At 42.9% G+C, this 20,455-nt stretch overlaps 1 protein-coding gene and 1 long non-coding RNA gene across 2 annotated transcripts; one reads left to right on the forward strand and one right to left on the reverse strand.

Moving 5' to 3' along the window:
• Positions 1-629: 629 nt before the first annotated feature.
• LOC308587357 lies at positions 630-8,645 on the forward strand. The gene is made up of 3 exons (XR_014008330.1): positions 630-740; positions 7,213-7,331; positions 8,556-8,645. It is a non-coding gene; the product is annotated as an uncharacterized lncRNA (long non-coding RNA).
• Positions 5,596-20,157, reverse strand: LOC308587356 (green-sensitive opsin). Its single transcript, XM_081194899.1, has 5 exons — positions 19,633-20,157; positions 13,855-14,023; positions 8,728-8,893; positions 6,733-6,972; positions 5,596-6,205 (listed from the first exon to the last, which is right to left on the reverse strand). The coding sequence occupies exons 1-5, from the start codon at positions 19,991-19,993 to the stop codon at positions 6,074-6,076; spliced, it is 1,068 nt and encodes a 355-aa protein (XP_081051025.1). The 5' UTR covers positions 19,994-20,157; the 3' UTR covers positions 5,596-6,073.
• Between the last annotated feature and the right edge of the window lie 298 nt (positions 20,158-20,455).

Below are 20,455 nucleotides of genomic sequence, written 5' to 3' on the forward strand. Positions count from 1 at the left end.
TGTGGTTGTCTGCAAAGGGTTCACACACAGTGGGGTTAATGTTGCAAGACTCTGTATCATGTAAGCAGGCATCTTTGTAAAGCAGTGTTAGTCTGCCAATGGCACCTACCCGTTCTATTTCTTATGCTAACTTGAGACATTATGGGGTTGAACTGTAAAGGAGCTTGGGGTTTTTGAGAGTTGGGAAGGACTGGAGTTCTTCGCTTTCCCTCCCCCCACTTTCAGACATGTAGCTGGTGTGATATAAGGAACAAGTGAAAGGGAAGAACCATGTCCTCTATGCTCTTTGGAGAAAGGAGGAGATAGAAATGTAAAATATAAGTAAATAAGGACCTTTCCCTAATAATTACACCACAACAGAGTTCTCTTATCAACTGGGATCTTACACTGTACTGTAGCATGCATAGCATAATAGTTAATTTAGCTCTATGAAGGAAGATTACAATGAAGGGGGGAAGCAAAATAAAGCACACATTGTACGCGTGTGTCATAATATTGTAAATATGCTGCTGTAGCAATGAGACCAGAATTAGCTGTTGCTGAATGCTGTGCAAAGCCAGCTTTCCTGGAAATGTAAAAGTACTGCATGATAAGGGAAAGAGGAGAGATCCATTTCGAAGCTGCAAGCGAAGACCCGTACCTACAACAAAAGCTGGGGGAATCCAGACAAGCGAACTCCTTATGCCACATGTCCTTGAAGCTTCTGGTGCTGCTGACGAACTATTGTTGAAGACTGAGCAGTGAGTTAGATGGGCATGAGGCTGGGTTTGTAAAGCTTGTGCTGCAATTATGCTGCTGCATGATCTATTTTTAATATCCTCTTCTCACTGGGGGGATAATGCAGTGGGACACTTAGAATCAAAGAGAAGAGCCAGTGAGGAATATACCCCCAATGCTATAGTTAGCTCTTAATGTAATTTCTTTGATTCCAGTAGAGATTATCTAGGGGGTGACAAAAAAATAGGATTGACCTTTAAGTGAAGTAGAGTGCCCCCAACTGTGTATGGATATCCATCTTCCTCCTCTTGAGATGATAAAGATGATGAAATCCTAGCACTGACACAACACAAAAGGCAACCTCATATGCACACTGAAGAATCTAGCAGATATTCAGATTACAAGTCCTTTTAAAATGGAGTAATTTAATTACTGCAGTTGTACCCACATTTTCCACTGAGATCAGGGTGGATACACTGTAGATAAGAGCCTGGCTCCATGGCTCTGTAGATAAGAGCCTGGCTCCATGGCTCCATGGCTCCCCGCCCTGCTCCCAGTTCTGGTCCATCCACTGCCATTTTTTTTCCAGTGCAATCCTCCAATATCTTATCCATAACAGCACAGCCTCCTTCACAAATTGGCTGTTTCCTTTGGGAAAGGCAAACACTCCACATATCCAATGAATGCACTGTCCCTGCCAAAACTGTCCATTAGTGGTTAAAGTTCCAAGCAAGCTCTGATTTGCCCATCACCTGGAAGATGAAACTGTGCGACATCTTCCTCTGATGCAATCTGAGGGTGTTTCAGACCAAATCTATTCAAGTATTGTGATGGTGCCCCCTTCTTTCTGTCTCCAAAATACTTGTGACAGGCTAATACTGTAATCCACAATTGCAATGACAGACTTAAAACCAACTTCCTCCAGTCTCTTCAACCCCCAATAAGAAGGGGGGGTGCACGCGCTCCTCTCTGAGAGACCCTTTTTAGCTGGTTGCAGCAAAAGTGGCTCAAATAGGTGTTTTTTCAACCAAAAATCAAGCAATATATGTATAGTGCCTTGGGTTACAGACGCTTCAGGTTACAGACGCTTCAGGTTACAGACTCTGCTAACCCAGAAATAGTACCTCAGGTTAAGAACTTTGCTTCAGGATGAGAACAGAAATCATGCTCCAGCAGTGCAGTGGCAGCGGGAGGCCCCATTAGCTAAAGTGGTGCTTCAGGTTAAGAACGGACCTCTGGAATGAATTAAGTACTTAACCAGAGGTACCACTGTATATGTACTGTAGTATATTTGTTCACATCATGCATACTCTGCAGAAGATCTGAAAACTCAAGCTTTGGAAATATATTCCTAGTATGGATTCATTCAGCTCATCCACAAAAGTGTCTTGCCCACCAGATGTTGTCCAGGGATTGAACAGCTGAAGGATTCAAATTGCAGAAACAAGGAGAAAGGACAATAGGACCTCACTCATCAGCCCAAGGAACCATTGGAACCAACTGCTTTTCAAGCAAGAACACCAGCAAGGGAAGATCAGTCTGTCCCAAACTGCATATAGATGCCCACTTGAAGCTTACATCTTCATTCTGGCCTTGGAGATACTTTTCCTTTACCGTGTGTGATTCCCCCTCCCCTTTTTTGTTTTTGTTGTTGTTGTAAGTCTGATGGCAGGCCCCATCTTTAAACAGTCAATGGCTTCCCCCCAAATAATCCTGAGAAGAGCAGTTTGTTAAGGCTGCTGAGAATTGTTAGGAGATTCCAATTCTCCTCACAGAGCTACAATTCTCAGAGCACCCTGGAAAGATAGATTGGTTGTTAAACGACTCTGGCAATTGTAGCTCTGTAGGGCAAATAAGAGTTTCCTAACAACTCCCAGCATCCTTAACAAAGTACAGTTTCTGGGATTATCTGTTTAGAATGTTATGGTACTGCTTGAAATGTGTATAGCAGATGGGGCCTCTTTCTTTACTGACATGAGCTGCTTTGCAAGACAATAATTGTCTGGAAGGGGGTATAAAAAACAAACTCAACAAAATAAAGAAAAAAATGTTATTTCTTGACATGCATAGAAAAGAGGCAAACATTCTCCTCCTTTGTACTGCTGCTGTTTATTCTTTTCTCTCTCTTTTTCCAATCTCTACTTTCCAACTTTACAAAGTCATCACTGATATAAGTTATTTATAAAATATGTACAGAAAATTGCCACAGTAGTCATTCCGCCCTTTATAGTCCGTTCGGCTCATAAACCAAATGTCATAGCAAAAGACGCTTCCTCTGCCTTGGGGGTGGGACGGGAGGGATAAAGAGCTTGTTGTCAAACAAAAAAACCAGAAAGATTTCAAAGCCTGCAAGCAAATATTTACAGTTTCAAGACAAAAAGCTATCTATGGTGCCATTTTGAGGATATAGAGGTTTGTGCAAGACTCAGAACTCTGTACAGTTCCATTTGTTATAATGATTTATCAGTGATATGTATATTGATTTCCATCATCCATACACTTACAGCAAGAATGTACAACTCAGATGACTTTGCATTCATTTTCTTGTACTTAGAAAAGAGTGAAAGAGACAGTTCTGGATTCATTGCTCCATGTTTTATCGATACAAATGGATGCCTTGAAAATAGCCCCTGAATCTTGTGTAACTTCAGAAACACACTGAATACCTTCCAGAAAGAGAAAAATTCAGTTCAATAATCCTTTGAGGCTTTCATAATTTGCATACAACGTGTGCCTTCAAGAGGATTCAGAATACAAAGAAGCTAGGCTTGTCATCTGTGGGTCCAGCTGGAATGGACTCTGGAACCTGCCCACCACCACAAGGAAAATACAAATATGAAGTGGGTTTCTTCCTCCTAGAAACAATGTGGCTAAAAAGCAGAAGTGTTTGTGCCTTCTAATAGGATTCAGTGAGTAACAAACAGCTTGAGTGAAGATGATGTCTTTAATCAGTCAATAAAGCAAGTTAAGCACGGATAGTGGCAATGGGCAAAGCTACCTGTCTTCTTGGTTTTTATGGCAATATTTTTACTTTGTTGTTGTTTTCTTTTCTTTTACCTTGGGGGGCATCTAGGCTGGCTGGAAAGAGATATGTAGGCCTCCAGCAACCCTGCCACCTCCCCTTCCTTTCCTTTCCCAATTTTTATAGTAAAATAAGGTGAAGCAGCTGGAGGCCAGTACTTTGCTTTCCAGCCTCTCTTGTCTAAAACTCTGTGGGAGGGACCTGGCCTGGTAAGCTTGGGTGATGCTACCATGTCTCTGTGTTGTGTTATTTGTTGTAGGATGCTTGTCTTTGTTTTCTTTGGGGGTACCTTGTCTGCGTTTTGTGAGGGATTGGGTGTGTTTGTTTTGAGGCAGAGGTGTCTTGCCTGGGTGTGTGTATTTAGTGTGTGTGTGTGTTACCTGTTTTGGGGTGTGGGCAATTTGTCTGTTTATTGGGGGGCTGCCTGTTTTTTGTTTGTTTGGGCTAGATGCTTTGCCTTTTTTTAGTTTCTCACACAAATTATTATAACCAGGCTGGTTCCCAAAGCAGCCATTTTGTCATGGTATCCATGACTTTATCAGATTGCCATATGTGCCTTTGGTCCCAGAAAATTTGGGAGACCCTGAACTAAAGGCAACTATCCAGAAACAAAGCATTGTTCCATTGGGTTAAAAGCAACCACTGTGATAATTCACCCTTTTCCCTCCTTTTCTGCCTTCCAGCAGACTTTGGTGAACATGTGGAAAGCTGAACCTACAGCTCAGGTGGTTGTTCCAATCTTTGTCCTCAAAGCACACAGAAAGCAAATCATACCATTCCTTAGCTGTAACCACTGTTGAATGAAATGCAGAGATTGCTTCTTGATCCGATATCCTAGCCTTCCCTTGTGCTACATAGTTTAGTTCCATGGTGAAGTGGTAAAAAGTATGGATGGATAAGTCTGTTTCTGCTCCATGTTAGTAACGCATGCATTCCTTCATAAATTCATTCATAAATCACATGTGATCCATTTCTGCATCAATTTGCATTTTTAAAACCTGCACAAAAATTCGCATATAACCTTTTTTTCACAAGACACACATTTCTGGATACATTTCAACCTTAAATAGGCATTTTTAAAAACATTCTGGTATATATTTTTCTCTGGGTTTCTTTTTTAGTGAAAAACTGCATCTCAAAATCTGGAGAAGTGTTAAAACCTAAGAATAACTGCATTCTGTAAGCAGAAGCTATTACAGTAAGCCCGCAACTTACATGGCGTTGCATTTCAGGGATAGCATATAGTCAAAACACATTGGGCGCAATGGCAGGTAGAATGCCAAAGGCTTTTTTCCCAGTCACTGGGTTCCTTTCCACCCCTTATTTATTTATTTTAAAATGCCAACTGTGCAAAGATAAATGCACCCAAGTTAAATGTACTTAAGTTGTGGGCTTACTGCATTTGTTCATTTAAAAAAACTCAGTACCTAGAAATGAACCTGTGTGGCCCCTTAAGTGATCTAGCAATCTTCCTATAAGAACAGTAGCCGGGAGCTGCTGATTCCTAATGTCAGTCTCAATACGGACATCTTCTCTGGCTTTGTTTCAAATGGAGGCAGTTGCACACAGCACTTAAAGCATTAAGCATTGCTAAGAAGGCAGAGCTGAGCTGCATGCCAACCTTCACCATTTTGGCCACACCCCTGCACTGCCATGCATATTTGTTTGACCAAGTTTGACCCCAGTGTGCCTCGACCTAACAAGTCTGTTCCCCCCCCCCACGCCAACAATCATCAGCATCCAATGACATGGAGAACATTTTATTTCCTTTTCTTTGTCTGTGCAAGTGAGCAGACAAGCTTTGTTTTGACTGTGTGTCAAGCGGGGAGGTGTGAGTCGACATGGCCTTTGTTCTCATGTACAAACAACACAAATAAATGTATCCATTTCCACAAATGTGTGCTGAATACATAGAATCGTAATGTTGGAAGGGTCCATCTACAGAGTCATCTAGTGTGCCCCCCCCCTGCAATGCTGGAATCTTTTGCCCAACGTGGGGCTCGAACCCAGGACCCTAAGATTAGAGTCTCATGCTGTACCGACTGAGCTATCCCAGGTGTCATGGGCAGGTATTTGCCCAGAGGAATGCTTGCACAAATGGTTATAGGATGCACACAACTATTGCAGAGAGGGAATTACATAGATTACAAGTAGATACCATCAAAAAGGTTATGCTAGACTGTGCACTCCTGTATGTGTGTGGCATACAACGTTTGTGCATAAAAGAAAAATTGGGTGAGAGGAACTCATAAACCAGAGCTCAGTTAAGTGAGCCCATTTCCATTTCCTGGTTCCAAAGTGTGGCAGGTCACCAAAGGTCAAACTGTCCATAGCCTATGCAGGTGACACTTGGCTGGAGGAGATAGAGGATACCTCGGTTTTGCTTTGGGATACAGTTGATGAGACATCATCGTCCCCAAAGGGGTTCTTGCCACAGCAGATTGTGGTGATCATGCAATTACGGAACTGGAAAGAGAAAAAGAGGACAGAGATGCTCTGGAACAATTAATGTGTACCACACAGTCAGAGAAGCTCAGCTGCAAGGGAGATATTCTGGTAGAAAGCAGAGGGTCTCTGCATGCCTCGTTGGGCTGTCAACTCTAGGCATATTAACCGTCATCACAAATATGTGTTTTCAGAGAAGCAACTCAATGGCAGTATGACATTCCAAGTAACTCTAGGTAGCAGAATAAGATACACTATTGCATCCACTTGGACTTTGGACTTGGTTAGCAGGAACTGAAGTTAACTGATAGCCACTGAGATTTAATTGTTTTTATGTTCCCCCTTTGGCACAGACATTTATCAAGAGGGCTATATTAACATTCAAAACTGTAATGTCCGAAACCTGCAAATGAGGACTTCTAACACCACCTGGGCTTGAGGTTATTATTTAAGAGAGGCATATGCAATGTTTTAAGTGCAGAGAAGTTGGCAATGGAGTCTATTGGAGGGGAAGTCGGGTTCATTTCTCGATTCGGGGGGAATCTCACCTGTTTGTTCATGAGGACATAGATGATGGGATTGTAGAGGGACGAGCTCTTTGAGAAGAAGGCAGGCACTGACATGAGTGTAGCAGAAAAGTCTGCTCCTTTGTTGGTGAAGATCCAGAATGCCACCACGGCATAGGGGGTCCAGGCAAGCATAAAACCTAGCACCATCAAGATCACCATGCGGGTAACTTCCTTCTCTGCCTTTTGGGTGCTTGCAGACTCTTGCTGCTGAGCAGCTGCCTGGGGGTGCAAGAGAAGACAGTTACTCAAAAGGGCTCTCTCCAGCCAAGCAGCTATGGAGCTATTTCAACATCACCCTCAGAGTTGAGTTGCAGTTGCCTTGAACATCAGAAGAAGGCAGTAGACTGTTGTCCTCCAGTATCCAAAACAGGACTGGCAAATGAAGGCTGTTCTATCATTTGTCCTTCCTCTGCAGGGAAGTGGATGTTGGTGCTCATATCTTCTCTTTCCCCACTCCAGATTCCATTTGTTCAGGCAACCAGAAGACGTCTATCTGCTGGTTTCTCCCTTTGGTTAAGGCAAGTGGAAGCTGTGGCTGTGAACTGGTCCCAGTCCCCACTTCCTTTGGTTTGGGGGAGGTAAGTTCTCTGAGATATCTCCTATATTCTTCCAGTGGTCAAAACAAGTGGTGGGAAAATGAGTTTCAAACATTTCCTCATGTAAGAGGCTAATGTCTGAATTGGCCCTTCCAGGAGACCAGAGGCCTAGAATAGTTGGGGCTCAGATCACATTCACACCACACTTTATGATACCACTTTAAACAGTCCTGGCTTGCCACAAAGAATTTTGGGAGCTGTCGTCTGCTAAGGGTTCTGAGAGTTGTTTGAAGACCCCTATTCTCCTCTCAGAGCTACAATTTCCAGAGTGGTTTAACAGTCAATCCTGTTTCACAGGGAGTTCTATGAACTGTAGCTCTGTGGGGAGAAATCGGGGTCTCCTAAAAACTCTCCCATAATTCTTTGGGGGAAGCCATGGGTGTCTAAAGTGATATAATATTGATTTATATGTATGGTGTGAATGTGGCCTGAGAAGCAACAAAACAGGCCAGGTGCACCTATAAAGTTGTCCCCAATTCAGAGACCCTTGTGGATATGCAAATTCCACTCTTACATAGAATAGAATCATAGAGTTGGAATAGACCACAAGGGCCATCGAGTCCAACCCCCTGCCAAGCAGGAAACACCATCAGAGCACTCCTGACATATGGTTGTCAAGCCTCTGCTTAAAGACCTCCAAAGTAGGAGACTCCACCACACTCCTTGGCAGCAAATTCCACTGTCGAACAGCTCTTACTGTCAGGAAGTTCTTCCTAATGTTTAGGTGGAATCTTCTTTCTTGTAGTCTGGATCCATTGCTCCATGTCCGCTTCTCTGGAGCAGCAGAAAACAACCTTTCTCCCTCCTCTATGTGACATCCTTTTATATATTTGAACATGGCTATCATATCACCCCTTAACCTCCTCTTCTCCAGGCTAAACATGCCCAGCTCCCTTAGCCGTTCCTCATAAGGCATCGTTTCCAGGCCTTTGACCATTTTGGTTGCCCTCCTCTGGACATGTTCCAGTTTGTCAGTGTCCTTCTTGAACTGCGGTGCCCAGAACTGGACACAGTACTCCAGGTGAGGTCTGACCAGAGCAGAATACAGTGGCACTATTACTTCCCTTGATCTAGATGCTATACTCCTATTGATGCAGCCCTGAATTGCATTGGCTTTTTTAGCTGCTGCGTCACACTGTTGGCTCATGTCACTTGTGATCTTGCCTATTCAAAGTGTGTAGCCTTTCCATTTTGTCTCCCTTATAGAGCCTCCATAAAACCTAGGTGCATATATAGCACTGAAGTCATGCCCAGCTATCTCTATGACCACCCATCAAGGTGGAACCAGCCTGCAGCATCCCTGAGACAGTCCAGTGTACACCTCATTGCTCTTGGCCTCTGCCTCCTCATACCTTGAGTGTGGAGGGAGATACACTACCTCTCGGACTTTGCATATGAGCCGCCCATAGGAAAAGAAGATGACCACCACGGGGATAACGAAGTGGATGGCAAACATATAGACAACGTAGGACTCATTGTGGTAATCAGGGTTGAGGGTGTAGTAGTCTGGGCCACAGGAACACTGCATCCCCTCAGGTATATATCTGTGAACAACAACAAAAACAAGTCAGTAAAGATGTTTATCTTACACAAAGCCTTTGGATCAGTACAAGAGTCACTGGCTCAAGTAGAGCTGTTGCCACCAAATTTCACATATAAGTCAAATTGTCAGCTAAATTTGGAGGTTCTTTCTGAGGTGAAACTTCTGAGGGTTTCAAAGGAAGCACAAAGAATGTAGTTAAAACTAACAACTTTTCTCAGAGCAACTGCACACCTCCCTAAGTAGCCATTAACTAAATTTCAACATTAATGTGGAGGCGCTCACTTATCTGCAGCCTCTAAGAAGTTCTGAGGGAAGCAAGAAAGCCTGAAAATTGTTTCAGGATGATTCCACTGATTCCCAGTTGATAGCATTAACTGAAGTCATTATAATTCCAGAATATCTTTCTGTGAAGTTTCTCTAGCAGTTTCCTGTCTTTGCACTCCCTTCTACATCTCCCTTCAACAGTTCAGCTAATGCACCAGAGACTCTTGCAGCATTCCATAGTCGCTCTCGACCTGGTCTCAGACATGTTCACCCACTATCATTTAGTGTGAACTTTGAGCTCCACTTTCAGCACACAGTTCTTTCCAGGCACTTCCATCCAATCCAGAGAAGTCCTGGGCTATAGTCATTGTAGGCTAATAAGGGACCATAGTGTTTTTCCGGAAGATTGCTCACCTGGTGCCTCTCTCCGAGATCAGTTGTGTCTCCAAAATTTTTGGGCAGGAGATGATTTGACAAAGGAGGTACAGTGGTACCTCGGGTTAAGAACTTAATTCGTTCCGGAGGTCCGTTCTTAACCTGAAACTGTTCTTAACCTGAGACACCACTTTAGCTAATGGGGCCTCCCGCTGCCACCGTGTGATTTCTGTTCTCATCCTGAGGTAAAGTTCTTAACCAGAGGTATTATTTCTGGGTTAGCAGAGTCTGTAACCTGAAGCGTCTGTAACCCGAGGTACCACTGTACATCCAGTGATATATAACCACCTCTTGCTTACTCTAAAGCAAGAGTGGGCAACCTTTTTCTGTCAAAAACCACATTCCCTTGAGGTGGATCTGTGCAGGTCCAGATGCTATTGGTAGGTGGAACCAAAACCAGTAGCCAGCAGAGTCAGAACTGAAACAGGTTTAGGGAGCACAGAGGAAAAGAGAGGAAGGAAATTCCTGTTACGTAGGGGGATTTCATTAGCCATGCACATATGCTACACTGAATTTCACCAGTATAAGTTACATGTGTTTTATCTCTTTCTAGCTAGTGTTGATTTTAGACATCTTTGAATGTTTTTAAATGCCTGCTTTTAACTGTTTTTATCAAGAATTTTTATGTTTTATTTATAGGGTGGTACAATCAAGTGGTATACAAAAATTTGCTAAATAAATACATTGAATGAATGAAAAAATAGAAAAAGAATAGAAAACAGGCAAATCTGATCTAGTCATCAACTGAAAGTCTTATGATTAATTAAAATGTCTAGTGAACACTGCCATATTCAAGCAATGACACTACATGCAGGGATCACCGGCTTTCTTCTCTGGGGGACCCAGTGCTTGCTGCTCCCAGTCTCACAGGGACAATGCCATGCCATCATGTATATTCACTTGGAAGGAGGCAACAAATGAGCTGAACACATTCACAATGCGCTCCAAGCCGGCATGTTGAAGTTGGATGTATAACATCAGTTTGTTGTGATGCTCGCTGCCTCCCACGGGGAACTATCGATTTAGTCTAATCTCTGTGCAGCTGAGTGCGTGTGGTTGAACTTGTCAGACACCTGATCGCGTTGTGGCAAGCAGATGAGGAAGGGAACAGAGATTATGTGGGTCCTTGAGGGCACTGCTAACTCTAAGGAGTCTGTAATTTGCAGCTGCCGAAGGAAGTGGAGAAGGGGAGTATCAAAGTGCCCATTTGCCAGGCCCTTATACCTAAGTAGCACACAGCTAAGTTGTAAATAGAATTATAAACAATGCTTTGGAAGCAGAGCTGCGGAAGCCTAGTCTTAAGTGTTCACTTCAGCTGCGTGTAACATAGTATGTAAAAATAAGAGAGCATGCTAGAGCATTACTGCTTGATAAAGCACTAATATATTAAATACTGATACTTTCCACTTGTACGTATGGCAGAAGTCTGTTGACCTGAACACCATTAGCACTCCATGAAAATTACTAAAATTCACCAGTTACAGATAGGTAGCCGTGTTGGTCTGCCATAGTCAAAATAAAAAAAATTCCTTCCAGTAGCACCTTAAAGACCAACTAAGTTAGTTCTTGGTATGAGCTTTCGTGTGCATGCACACTTCTTCAGATACACTTCTTCAGTGTGTATCTGAAGAAGTGTGCATGCACACGAAAGCTCATACCAAGAACTAACTTAGTTGGTCTTTAAGGTGCTACTGGAAGGAATTTTTTTATTTTAAAATTCACCAGTATGTCCAGGACTGCAGTTAAGATTTACCACCAATGGGGGGACAAAGGGGCAGTTCCCCCGGGCCAAAAAATCTTAGAGGCACAAAATTTCAACACCCACTGCTGCCTCAATACAGCTATGTGATTCCATCGCTGGGGTCCATTGAAAATGTCTTATCCATGGGAACCAAGAAGTGACCTCTCCAGACAACTGAACAACTTATCTTTTCTTATCTCTGTGGCTGCAATCTCCTGGGTGGTGCAGATGCCATTAGGCAGATGAACACATACATATTCTGCCAAGTCCCCCCCCCCCCGCATGGTCCTGGGTACTGGCAACCCACGCTAGGCCGTGGTGAGGTTTTTCGGTAATGGCTACTGATTTTGTGTTTCCATATACTAAGGACCAGGAATGGTCAGGTGTAGAAGAAAACTCTTCAGCTTAGATTTGGGGGGGGGGCGCACACAAACTATTGGCTTTTTTTAAAAAAAGGGCTTGAATTTGTGTTTCTCGAACAGCAGGCCTCCAATGCCCCATGGCAAACTGCTTTTGAAACGGAGATGAAATTCCAAAGGTATTTGTGATGCAGCATAAAGGCTGCTGTTCAAAGGGAAAAAAGTCAAGCATCTTGCTGGGCACCCCTTGGGCATGTCTACATGCTCTCTGTGGATCCTGGCCATTGTGTGTGGAGAAAAAGATTAGGTGTGTGAGTCACTGCTTTTACTTTGCTGGTGCAAACCTTGGATTTGGGAAGCTAAATGGAAGCCGTGGGGAATATTTCTGTGTTGGAAAGCTGGAAATGGAGATACTGAATAGACAGCTTTCTATGGTAGAGAAATCCCCTGTCTTTCCATTGAACTGTAAGCAAATACTAGGCCAATTCATGATGCCCGGCATAGTGACCCAATGCAGATCATCACCCAGCTCCTTCCCATTATTGCTGTTCAGAAGTAAATGGCAATTGATTAAGCACCGCATCTGAAAAGCATGACCTCAGCTTCCCTTACTTGCACAAGGCAACCCACAGACTCTGAGAATGACACAAATGCATAGGGATCTACTGAATGGTTCAGGGCTGTTAAAATGGGACTCACCATCTTTTCGTTAAAGCTAAGGTTAATTTGTAGCAGCTGCTGGAGTAGAAAGAGATGGTCTCTGTGTGCACGTGTGCTTAAAAGAGATGCTGTGTGTGTGCCCAGGCACCTGTGCAAGCATGCATGCACAAATGTGCCTCGGGCACTCCAAAAGAGAAAGCAGCTGTTAAATGGAGCACAGCAGGTGGAACATGGCATTAGACAATTGCATTACAAGCAGCCAGCACTTCCACTAAACTCTCAGCTTAGTACAGAGAATCTCTCCTCTCCCAGGCACTTCACCCCCTTCACTTAAGGGCTTTGGCTTCTCAGACTAAATAGTGTAAAGTTTAGAAGACTCCGGGTGACTTGTGAAGACCTCATATAACCAATTTTACGGCATGCCAAACTGACTTTGCCCTTATCCACTCAACTCACCCACATTCTCACTGCATGAATGAGTGGGCCTGAAATTAGAGAATTAATGGTTCTACTGAGAATGATGCCTCAAACTGAGATTGTCTGCCATGATGAGTGAGACCCCATGGAGATATTTAATAATAATAATAATTTTATTATTTATCCCCCGCCCATCTGGCTGGGTTGCCCCAGCCACACTGGGCGGCTTCCAACACATATAAAAACATAATAAAAGTCAAACATTAAAAACTTCCTGATACAGGGCTGCCTTCTGATATCTTCTAAAAGTTGTGTAGTTCTTTATCTCCTTGACATCTGATGGGAGGGCATTCCATAGGGAGGAAAATATTTGGAAGCTGATGTCAGAAATTGATAGAATCATCATACAACAGGTCCCCAGATTAATCTAGAACAGAGTGATTTCATCATCTCTATGATGAGCTTTTGCCAGAATGCATGGAAATGCATTCAAATTTACTCATTCTTATGTGAATATAAGGAAATTGCACATAAAGGCTTATATGTGCAGTCATTACCAAAATTTTCATTCAATTCTGCTTCCATATCTGATATTGTACCATACTCCAAGTGCCAGCCTTGGTAAGTACCGTATTTTTCGCTCTATAGGACACACTTTTTCCCCTCCAAAAATGAAGGGGAAATGTGTGTGCGTCCTATGGAGCGAGTGCAGGGGGGAGGCAGGCAGGAAAAGCCCCCAAAAGCCGCACACAAGCTCCGCACAGCTCTTGTGGGCTTTTCCTCAGGAGGGACAAGGGACTGACGCGGCCAGTCAGTCCCTTCTCCCTCCTCGTAGAAAAGCCCACAGGAGCCACGTGCTCCTTAAAAGGTGCGTGGCTCCTGTGCGCTTTTGCGGGAGGTGGGGGTATTGCCATAAATGGGTAAATGGGATTGATGCCTATGAAAAGAGATCAAGTCTATAGCTGTTCCCATAATTGCTTCTTAGCTAGTCAGTTCCTAACTACCGGTAATTGGATTTCAGTATTTAGTCAGTGCAACATAGTACTCCAGTGTTGTATATAATGCAAAACTATCATTTTTACTTACCTGGACCAACCAAAAAGGGGTGGACATGCACAGGATAGGGACATAACCCAAGTAAAAGCAATGCCCATCAAGGCATGGGAGGAAGAGAAGCGGAAGTTTCCCATTGGTTTACAGACCACGATATAGCGCTCTATGGCAAGAACAACCAGTGACCAGAGAGCAACCTGACCTGCAAGTAATAAGGGGAAAAGAAAAACACAAAGCAATGAAATGCAATTAATGTATATAGGTTGGTTGGATGCCCTTTGTGAGGGTTTGCCTAATTCAGGTCTTTTTTAAGATAGCACAGAAGTATGATGTGCTGGTTTCAATGAAGGATGGGGAATCAGGAGCCTCATAGTTTACATTACATCATCTGAGTCCACATTTAATGGAAGATGGTCTGCAAGACCTGTGGTGCACGGCATGGCGATGCAAAAGCTCCTGACAAAATGCCAACAGTGGTACAAGTATTATCATCCTTTGATTGTGTACATGAGCATATGGACCTATTAATCTCTTTATCAAATGTAATCAAAACTCAGGGGATTATCTGAGCCTAGGCTGTGCCTTAAGCCTATTAATGCCCCCAGCATGTGATTATCCAGTGATAAGTATGCAGGGTTTCATGTTGGAAAGGCAGCTGCCGCTTTTATATCTAGACTGTTCTTTTCACTCTCCATTTGAAATATAACATGATTTCCTCTCCCCCCCCCACCCGAGATGGTATCTCACTTACAGTGTTGTTTTCCTGTGGACCTAGGACAAGTTTTTGTCTTAAGTGTAAAGTGATGCTTCACAATTTCCTGTTGCGTCATGAACATGCATGTGCCTTGTTTTGTAATTATTTAAATATACACACATCCTTTTCATATAATCCTATTGGGACCTTATAATCACCATTTGGATTATTCTCTTGATGTAGGGAATGCTTGTCAATGCTCATTTATAAACAACTCATTTATTTCAAAGCAAGAGAAAATGTGAGGGCGGGTGCACATCAGGAAATTTTGGGGCAAGTTTGATGCATTAAACAGAAGTGTAGAATGTGGTCAAAAATTGAGGCTTAACTGCAGCACTAAAATGGGAGCTTTCTCATTTCTTACTAAGGATTTAGTCTGCGCCAGCTCTTTGGCTCCAGCTCTTTTTATTTTGGTTTATCCCTCCTTGTGTGATGAGATGTCCCACATTACCAACCAACAAACAAGGCACACCACAACCATTACCAACTGATAGGGAAGATTTCGCTAGGGTTCAAGCCAACAAAAACTCATGAGAAGGTTGCTCATTCAGTGGGTGAGTAAAGACAACATGTACTGATTCTGCTTTGAAAAGCATTGGGGGAGGCGGGGGGCCCTCAAATCTCAGTTACATTTCTGGGACTCGTGAATCCGCTCCAGATTCCAGTTTGGCTACTACAGCACATAGCCAGAAGCGCAACAAATGCTGACATGTTGTGAAAGGGAATTACTTTTGCCTTGGAATCCTGCAGTACTGAAAGAGAAAACCCATCTGTGTAGCCAGTAGCAGCCTTGCAATCACCCCTGTTCACTACATGGACAAGGAAGGAGGGCTATCATCAGATGTGCTAAATGCAGCTCCTAAAGAAACACATGGAACCCTTTGAAGTTGCACATTTATTATTGCAGAGATTTTTTTACCCAGCTCAAGCTAGAAACAAGTGACTTTTCTTTTCTTGATGCTCTTAATGTCACTTCTTTAGTCTCAGAGCTCCTACTAGGTGTCTCTTTGAGCCCATTCTTCATCACAAAAATACTGATAGAAGCCCCAGGCTATATTATCTTATTTCCCTTTTTCTGTTGTTGTTTTTTGGGGATGGTTTGTGCAGAGCATTGAAGATAACTTCTAACTGCTTCGCCATTCTCACAGCACAACTAAAGATGCCAATAAACTTTGCCAAACTTGGACCCAAAAAAGGACTTCAGTAGCACAAAGAAGAGGTGAATCTTCTCTGGCTTGGATTAAACTATTAGCTGAGAGGACTTCCTGGCTTAACCCTGCTTAGAAGGGCTGCATCCTGGAAAATTGCTGGTGTGACATAAACATCTATCCCCTTCAAGGAACCCTCTTGCCCCATGGATCTCCTAATGAGAGAGGGCTTTTATCCCCAAAGCAGCAGTTTTTCCAGGTGCAGTCTTTGAAAGCAGCCGATATGCAAATAGAAGGAAACCCTTATCTCCATCTGTTTGCACAGAGACTACTTTCAAAGATTGCAGCTGTGGGGGAAATAGCAAATTCAGATTGGATCTGAAATTAGGTGATCTGTTTCCTGATTACAGAGAAAATCAGTTAGACTATTTCCAAACCAAATCAGCACGAACCAGATGGAGCTCTACCATCTATAGACACAATTAGGTTTGACCCACCAGGAGATCCAAGATTGGGATCTCCCACAGATTTTTTAAAGAACTAATAGCAGCTGGAGGATGGTGATCTGGTATATTTTTGCCTCCATGCAGATTCCCCAATAAAATTGCTCCCTTCCCCCAAGCTATTTTTCCTGTGGTGGAAATCATACGTGTTTCAAATGTTATTTTTATCAGCGTCTGGGAGTGTTTCTGTATAAAGAACATGGAATAAACCTTTTGAATACAAATAAATAAGGACGATGTGGGGTAGCTATGTTTTTTCTCTCAGAGAGCAAATAGCATGTTGGATAGAGGGTGCTGATTTTTAGTTCAGAAAAACCACGTGGAATTGGGTTGCAAGCCTCAATGCCAGTACTGCAGTCCCAATCTGAATGTTCCCACTAGGCAGGTATTCACTTTTTTCAAAGGTTCACATGAAGCCTTGATCATGGCTCTCTCATATCATGTTTAGTTGTGTCCACAGGAATTGCTCCATGGCCTCAGCCCATCTTGGAATGTGAGCTCACCTGAGAGCACTTGGGCTTCCCTTTGACTCCAGGAAGCAGGAAGATGCTACTGGCAGGTTGTTCAATGGCTCCCAACTGGAGCACCTTGGCTGTGCCTTGAATCCATTTGCTCATTCTCCTCTTGCTCTTGCCATGCTTTTCCTTGACACTCTCTGTATCTTGCCACATCTCTTCCCTGCTCCCTGCCTGTTTACTGTTAGCTTCCTTCTGTACCTATGTCCCTGGCACAGCACCAATTTTTCTCCAAATGTCAACTGCCTTATCTCATTCCAAAACCATGATCATGGTTTGGACTGTTTATTTAAAAAAGCTGGCATGTATAGCTTATCTTAGAGTATGTCCATGTTAGTTATTATTTTATCAGCTGATTGTGCTCCAGCTTTGCAGTAATATAGATTAAGCACAGATTTCACTTCTTCGCATTGAAATCAGTGAAATTTACAAGTTCCTACTCGTAACTAGATTTTTTTGTCTACGTAGAAAACAATTGAAACCTTCTGTTTTCAAGCCAAAACTTAGAGGGAATTGTGTGTTCAATCATTAGCCTTAATATTCTGAAAAAGCAATATATGATTAGCAGGCTGGTGTTTTCCTCTCAGGACCACACCAAGAAATGAAGCACATGGCACAGCCCAGCTTGCTCCTGCAATTGCCCTTTTAAGTGATATAGAGGGAACCCAAGGCCAGGAAAAGCCCCCCAGACCATGCGGATTTTGAGGACCGTGTCCTACATGATTGCCTCCAATTCCCATAAGGAGCATCATGCAGATGTGCGCCGAGCGTTTTCTTTGGCAGTGCAGAGAATAATGCGGCACCAGCTGTGTCCTTTCAGAGTCTCTTTTGGAGATGTGTCCAATGGAATAAGAAGTGACATTTTTCATCTATTTGAGCATTAGGCAAAATGTGAGAAATTTGCAGGACATGAGATACTTCTCAAGCAGAGGAAATAACAACACTGACTTGATTCATAATCTAGTTAAGGGATAGGTTTTCATTTATCAATAGTAAATTTGCCTTCAGTTGAATACCTCCCCATTGCCTACCTGCATCTCCAAACATAAAGAATTGTATATATTTTATGGCATGCACATTGAAAATAAATGTGTGTTTTTATTTTTTGCACGCACACCGGCTTGACATAATAATAAAGATCGTAGAGATTTCCTCACCCTTATAGGGTTGCCATACGTCCAGAATTTCCCAGACATACCTGGAATACTGCAGTGTCCAGGCAAAAAATGATAAAATGTCTGGTGAGATCGAGATGTACGGCAACCCATGTCATCAGTGTTGTTTTTGCTGATTTTCCTTTTTCAACAACTTTTGTGTCTGTATTTTCACTTTTTGAAATATGGCAACCCTAGTATATGTTAACTATATTAAAACTTGGCTTGGTTCAGCCCTGGAGTGATGTCAGTGTGGTTGAACTAGGCATGGGCTTTGTTCCATGTGCCCAAGTAGGAGCTGTTTTATCCCTGAAATATTCATTCCAGAGAGCAAGGGCCAAAGATTCAGCATTGCTTAGTTTGTGTTCTCTCCAGATGGCAGAGAAACAACAGAGCACATAGACTCCATAGGGAAATGGTTTCCATAGGGTAATAATGTTCTCTTGCAACTTGCAATGCAGAGTAGCAGTTCTTAAATGAACTCCAATACGTTTGCCAGAAGAGATACCCAATTCAATCTTATGCTGTTGGAAACCTATGGGCTGGAGTCTCCTGTCAGCATATGGCAACATCTCCTACTGCAAGTTTAGTGCACTGGAATTTATTTGTTGGATCACTTCTCTTTCCATGTGAAACAATAATCTCCTGTCAGTAGGAATGCTTAAGTAAAACGTTCCTTGCAAACAGAAAGGATCTAGGGGGCACAACATTTTCTATTCATTCACTGGAACTGTGCCTTCCTTACTACAGGTGGAATTTCATATTTCCCTGAGGATGTTACACTGACATACACAAACCAGCCTCTACCAGATTTCCATCGTTTGAGACACAACCTACATGGAAACTGTCTCCATGTAGGAAACATCATGTGTTGATTACCGTCCACAATGACTGCACACAGATATGTGTTGCAGTGTGTACAATGCTTTTCAGGTAGGAATTATGTCAAATGAGCAACCCCGAGTCTTTGAACCAATAGATACGATGAATAATGAAATATTTCAAATTTTTTGTAGTAATTATAGTTGAAACAAATAAAGGGGGATTCATATCTTCATGAAGCTGGCCACTAATTCAAATAAAAAATAATACATAAATGGGTCAGGATGGACAAAACTGTCCATTTTGGTTGCCTAAATTTCTCAATCTTAAAATGACTTTGGTACATTTTTGGAGCAATACGCTTTTCTTTAAAAAATCTTCATGAAAATTCACGAAGAACTTCTAATAAACACATTTTTGTATGTATTTGACTAATGTACACATTTTTGCAAGCAATTTCCCCAATATAATTATTTTCACCAATATATGCATTTTATAGGCATTTCTCCCTAACGTACACATTTTTGTACATTTTGGTTGGTTGGAGAACTGCACTGCAAAATTCAGAGATGCACAAATTTCAAAGGATAGCTGTGTTTTGGTTCACATATTCAAGATGTCTGATGATAAGTGAACCCAACTTAGGCAGCAGAAGTTGAGCCAGCCATGCTGCTTCTCCCTACCATTTGGCTAGTCATGTGCCACTGCTTCCTTGCAATGCTTCCATAGCTCATTGCTAGAGCATCTGCAAAAGATCCTAGGTTCAATCCCCTGATATCTCCCAGTATGGCAGGGAATTTTGAGTCTGAAACCCCAGAGAACCACTGACAGACAATGAAGACAATACTGAGTTAAGAGGACCACTCCTTTAACTCGGTACAAAGTAGTGCTCACTACTCCCCTCGTGGATCTTACCTCCCAGTGTTGCAAAGAAGCCCTCAATGGCACAGCCGATGGGACCAAATATGAAGTAGCCATTCCAGGCTGTGTAGAAGGTGACCGTGAAGCCAAAGCAGGCCATGAAGAGGTCTGCTACCGCCAGGTTAACCAGGATATAGTTGAGCGGCTGTCGTAGCTTCTTATGTTTGAAGGTCACAAGGAGGGTGAGGAGGTTGATGGGCAGCCCAGTGGAGATGAGGAAGAAGATGTAGCAGCACACCATTTTGTACTTCCAGGGCTCTGCTAGGTAATACTGGGGATATTCAAAGGGGCTCCGCACCAGCCCTGTCTTGTTGGAAAGAGGCACATAAAAATTGATACCTTCTGTTCCATTCATGATTCACTTATTTAATCAACTGCTTCTTTTGGTTTGGGGGTTGTCTTTTTTGTTTGGTTTTTAAGTCAAATCGATTTGGGGTTCCCGCCCCCCAACTTTGATTATTTTTCTACGAACTCTAAAAAAAATAGCAAATCCCCTAAGGGAATGCAGGGCTGGTGCGTCTGCCGTCATCTATGTCCCGGGGCTGGCGCAGCCAGGATCCAAAGGGGGTTTTTATACCCTCTGCCCAGTCCTGCTGGAGGGAGAGGAAGGAGCGGGGAGGGGAGAGGAGAGGAGGATTAGGGTCTAGGCTAACTTTATATGACAAGGGCAATGGGATTGAGAGGGGCTGATGCTTTAAGCACCCTCTAAGCAGCTAGTTGGCCCCAAAACCTGCCCTAAGGCGTATTAGTTTCTACTAAGTGTTTAATATTATTTAAAGGGTTTGTTTTATTTAGAGATGAGGGGGACAGCTAGACT

Source organism: Podarcis bocagei, assembly GCF_964188305.1.
Source record: "Podarcis bocagei genome assembly, chromosome: 5".
NCBI lineage: Eukaryota > Metazoa > Chordata > Lepidosauria > Squamata > Lacertidae > Podarcis > Podarcis bocagei.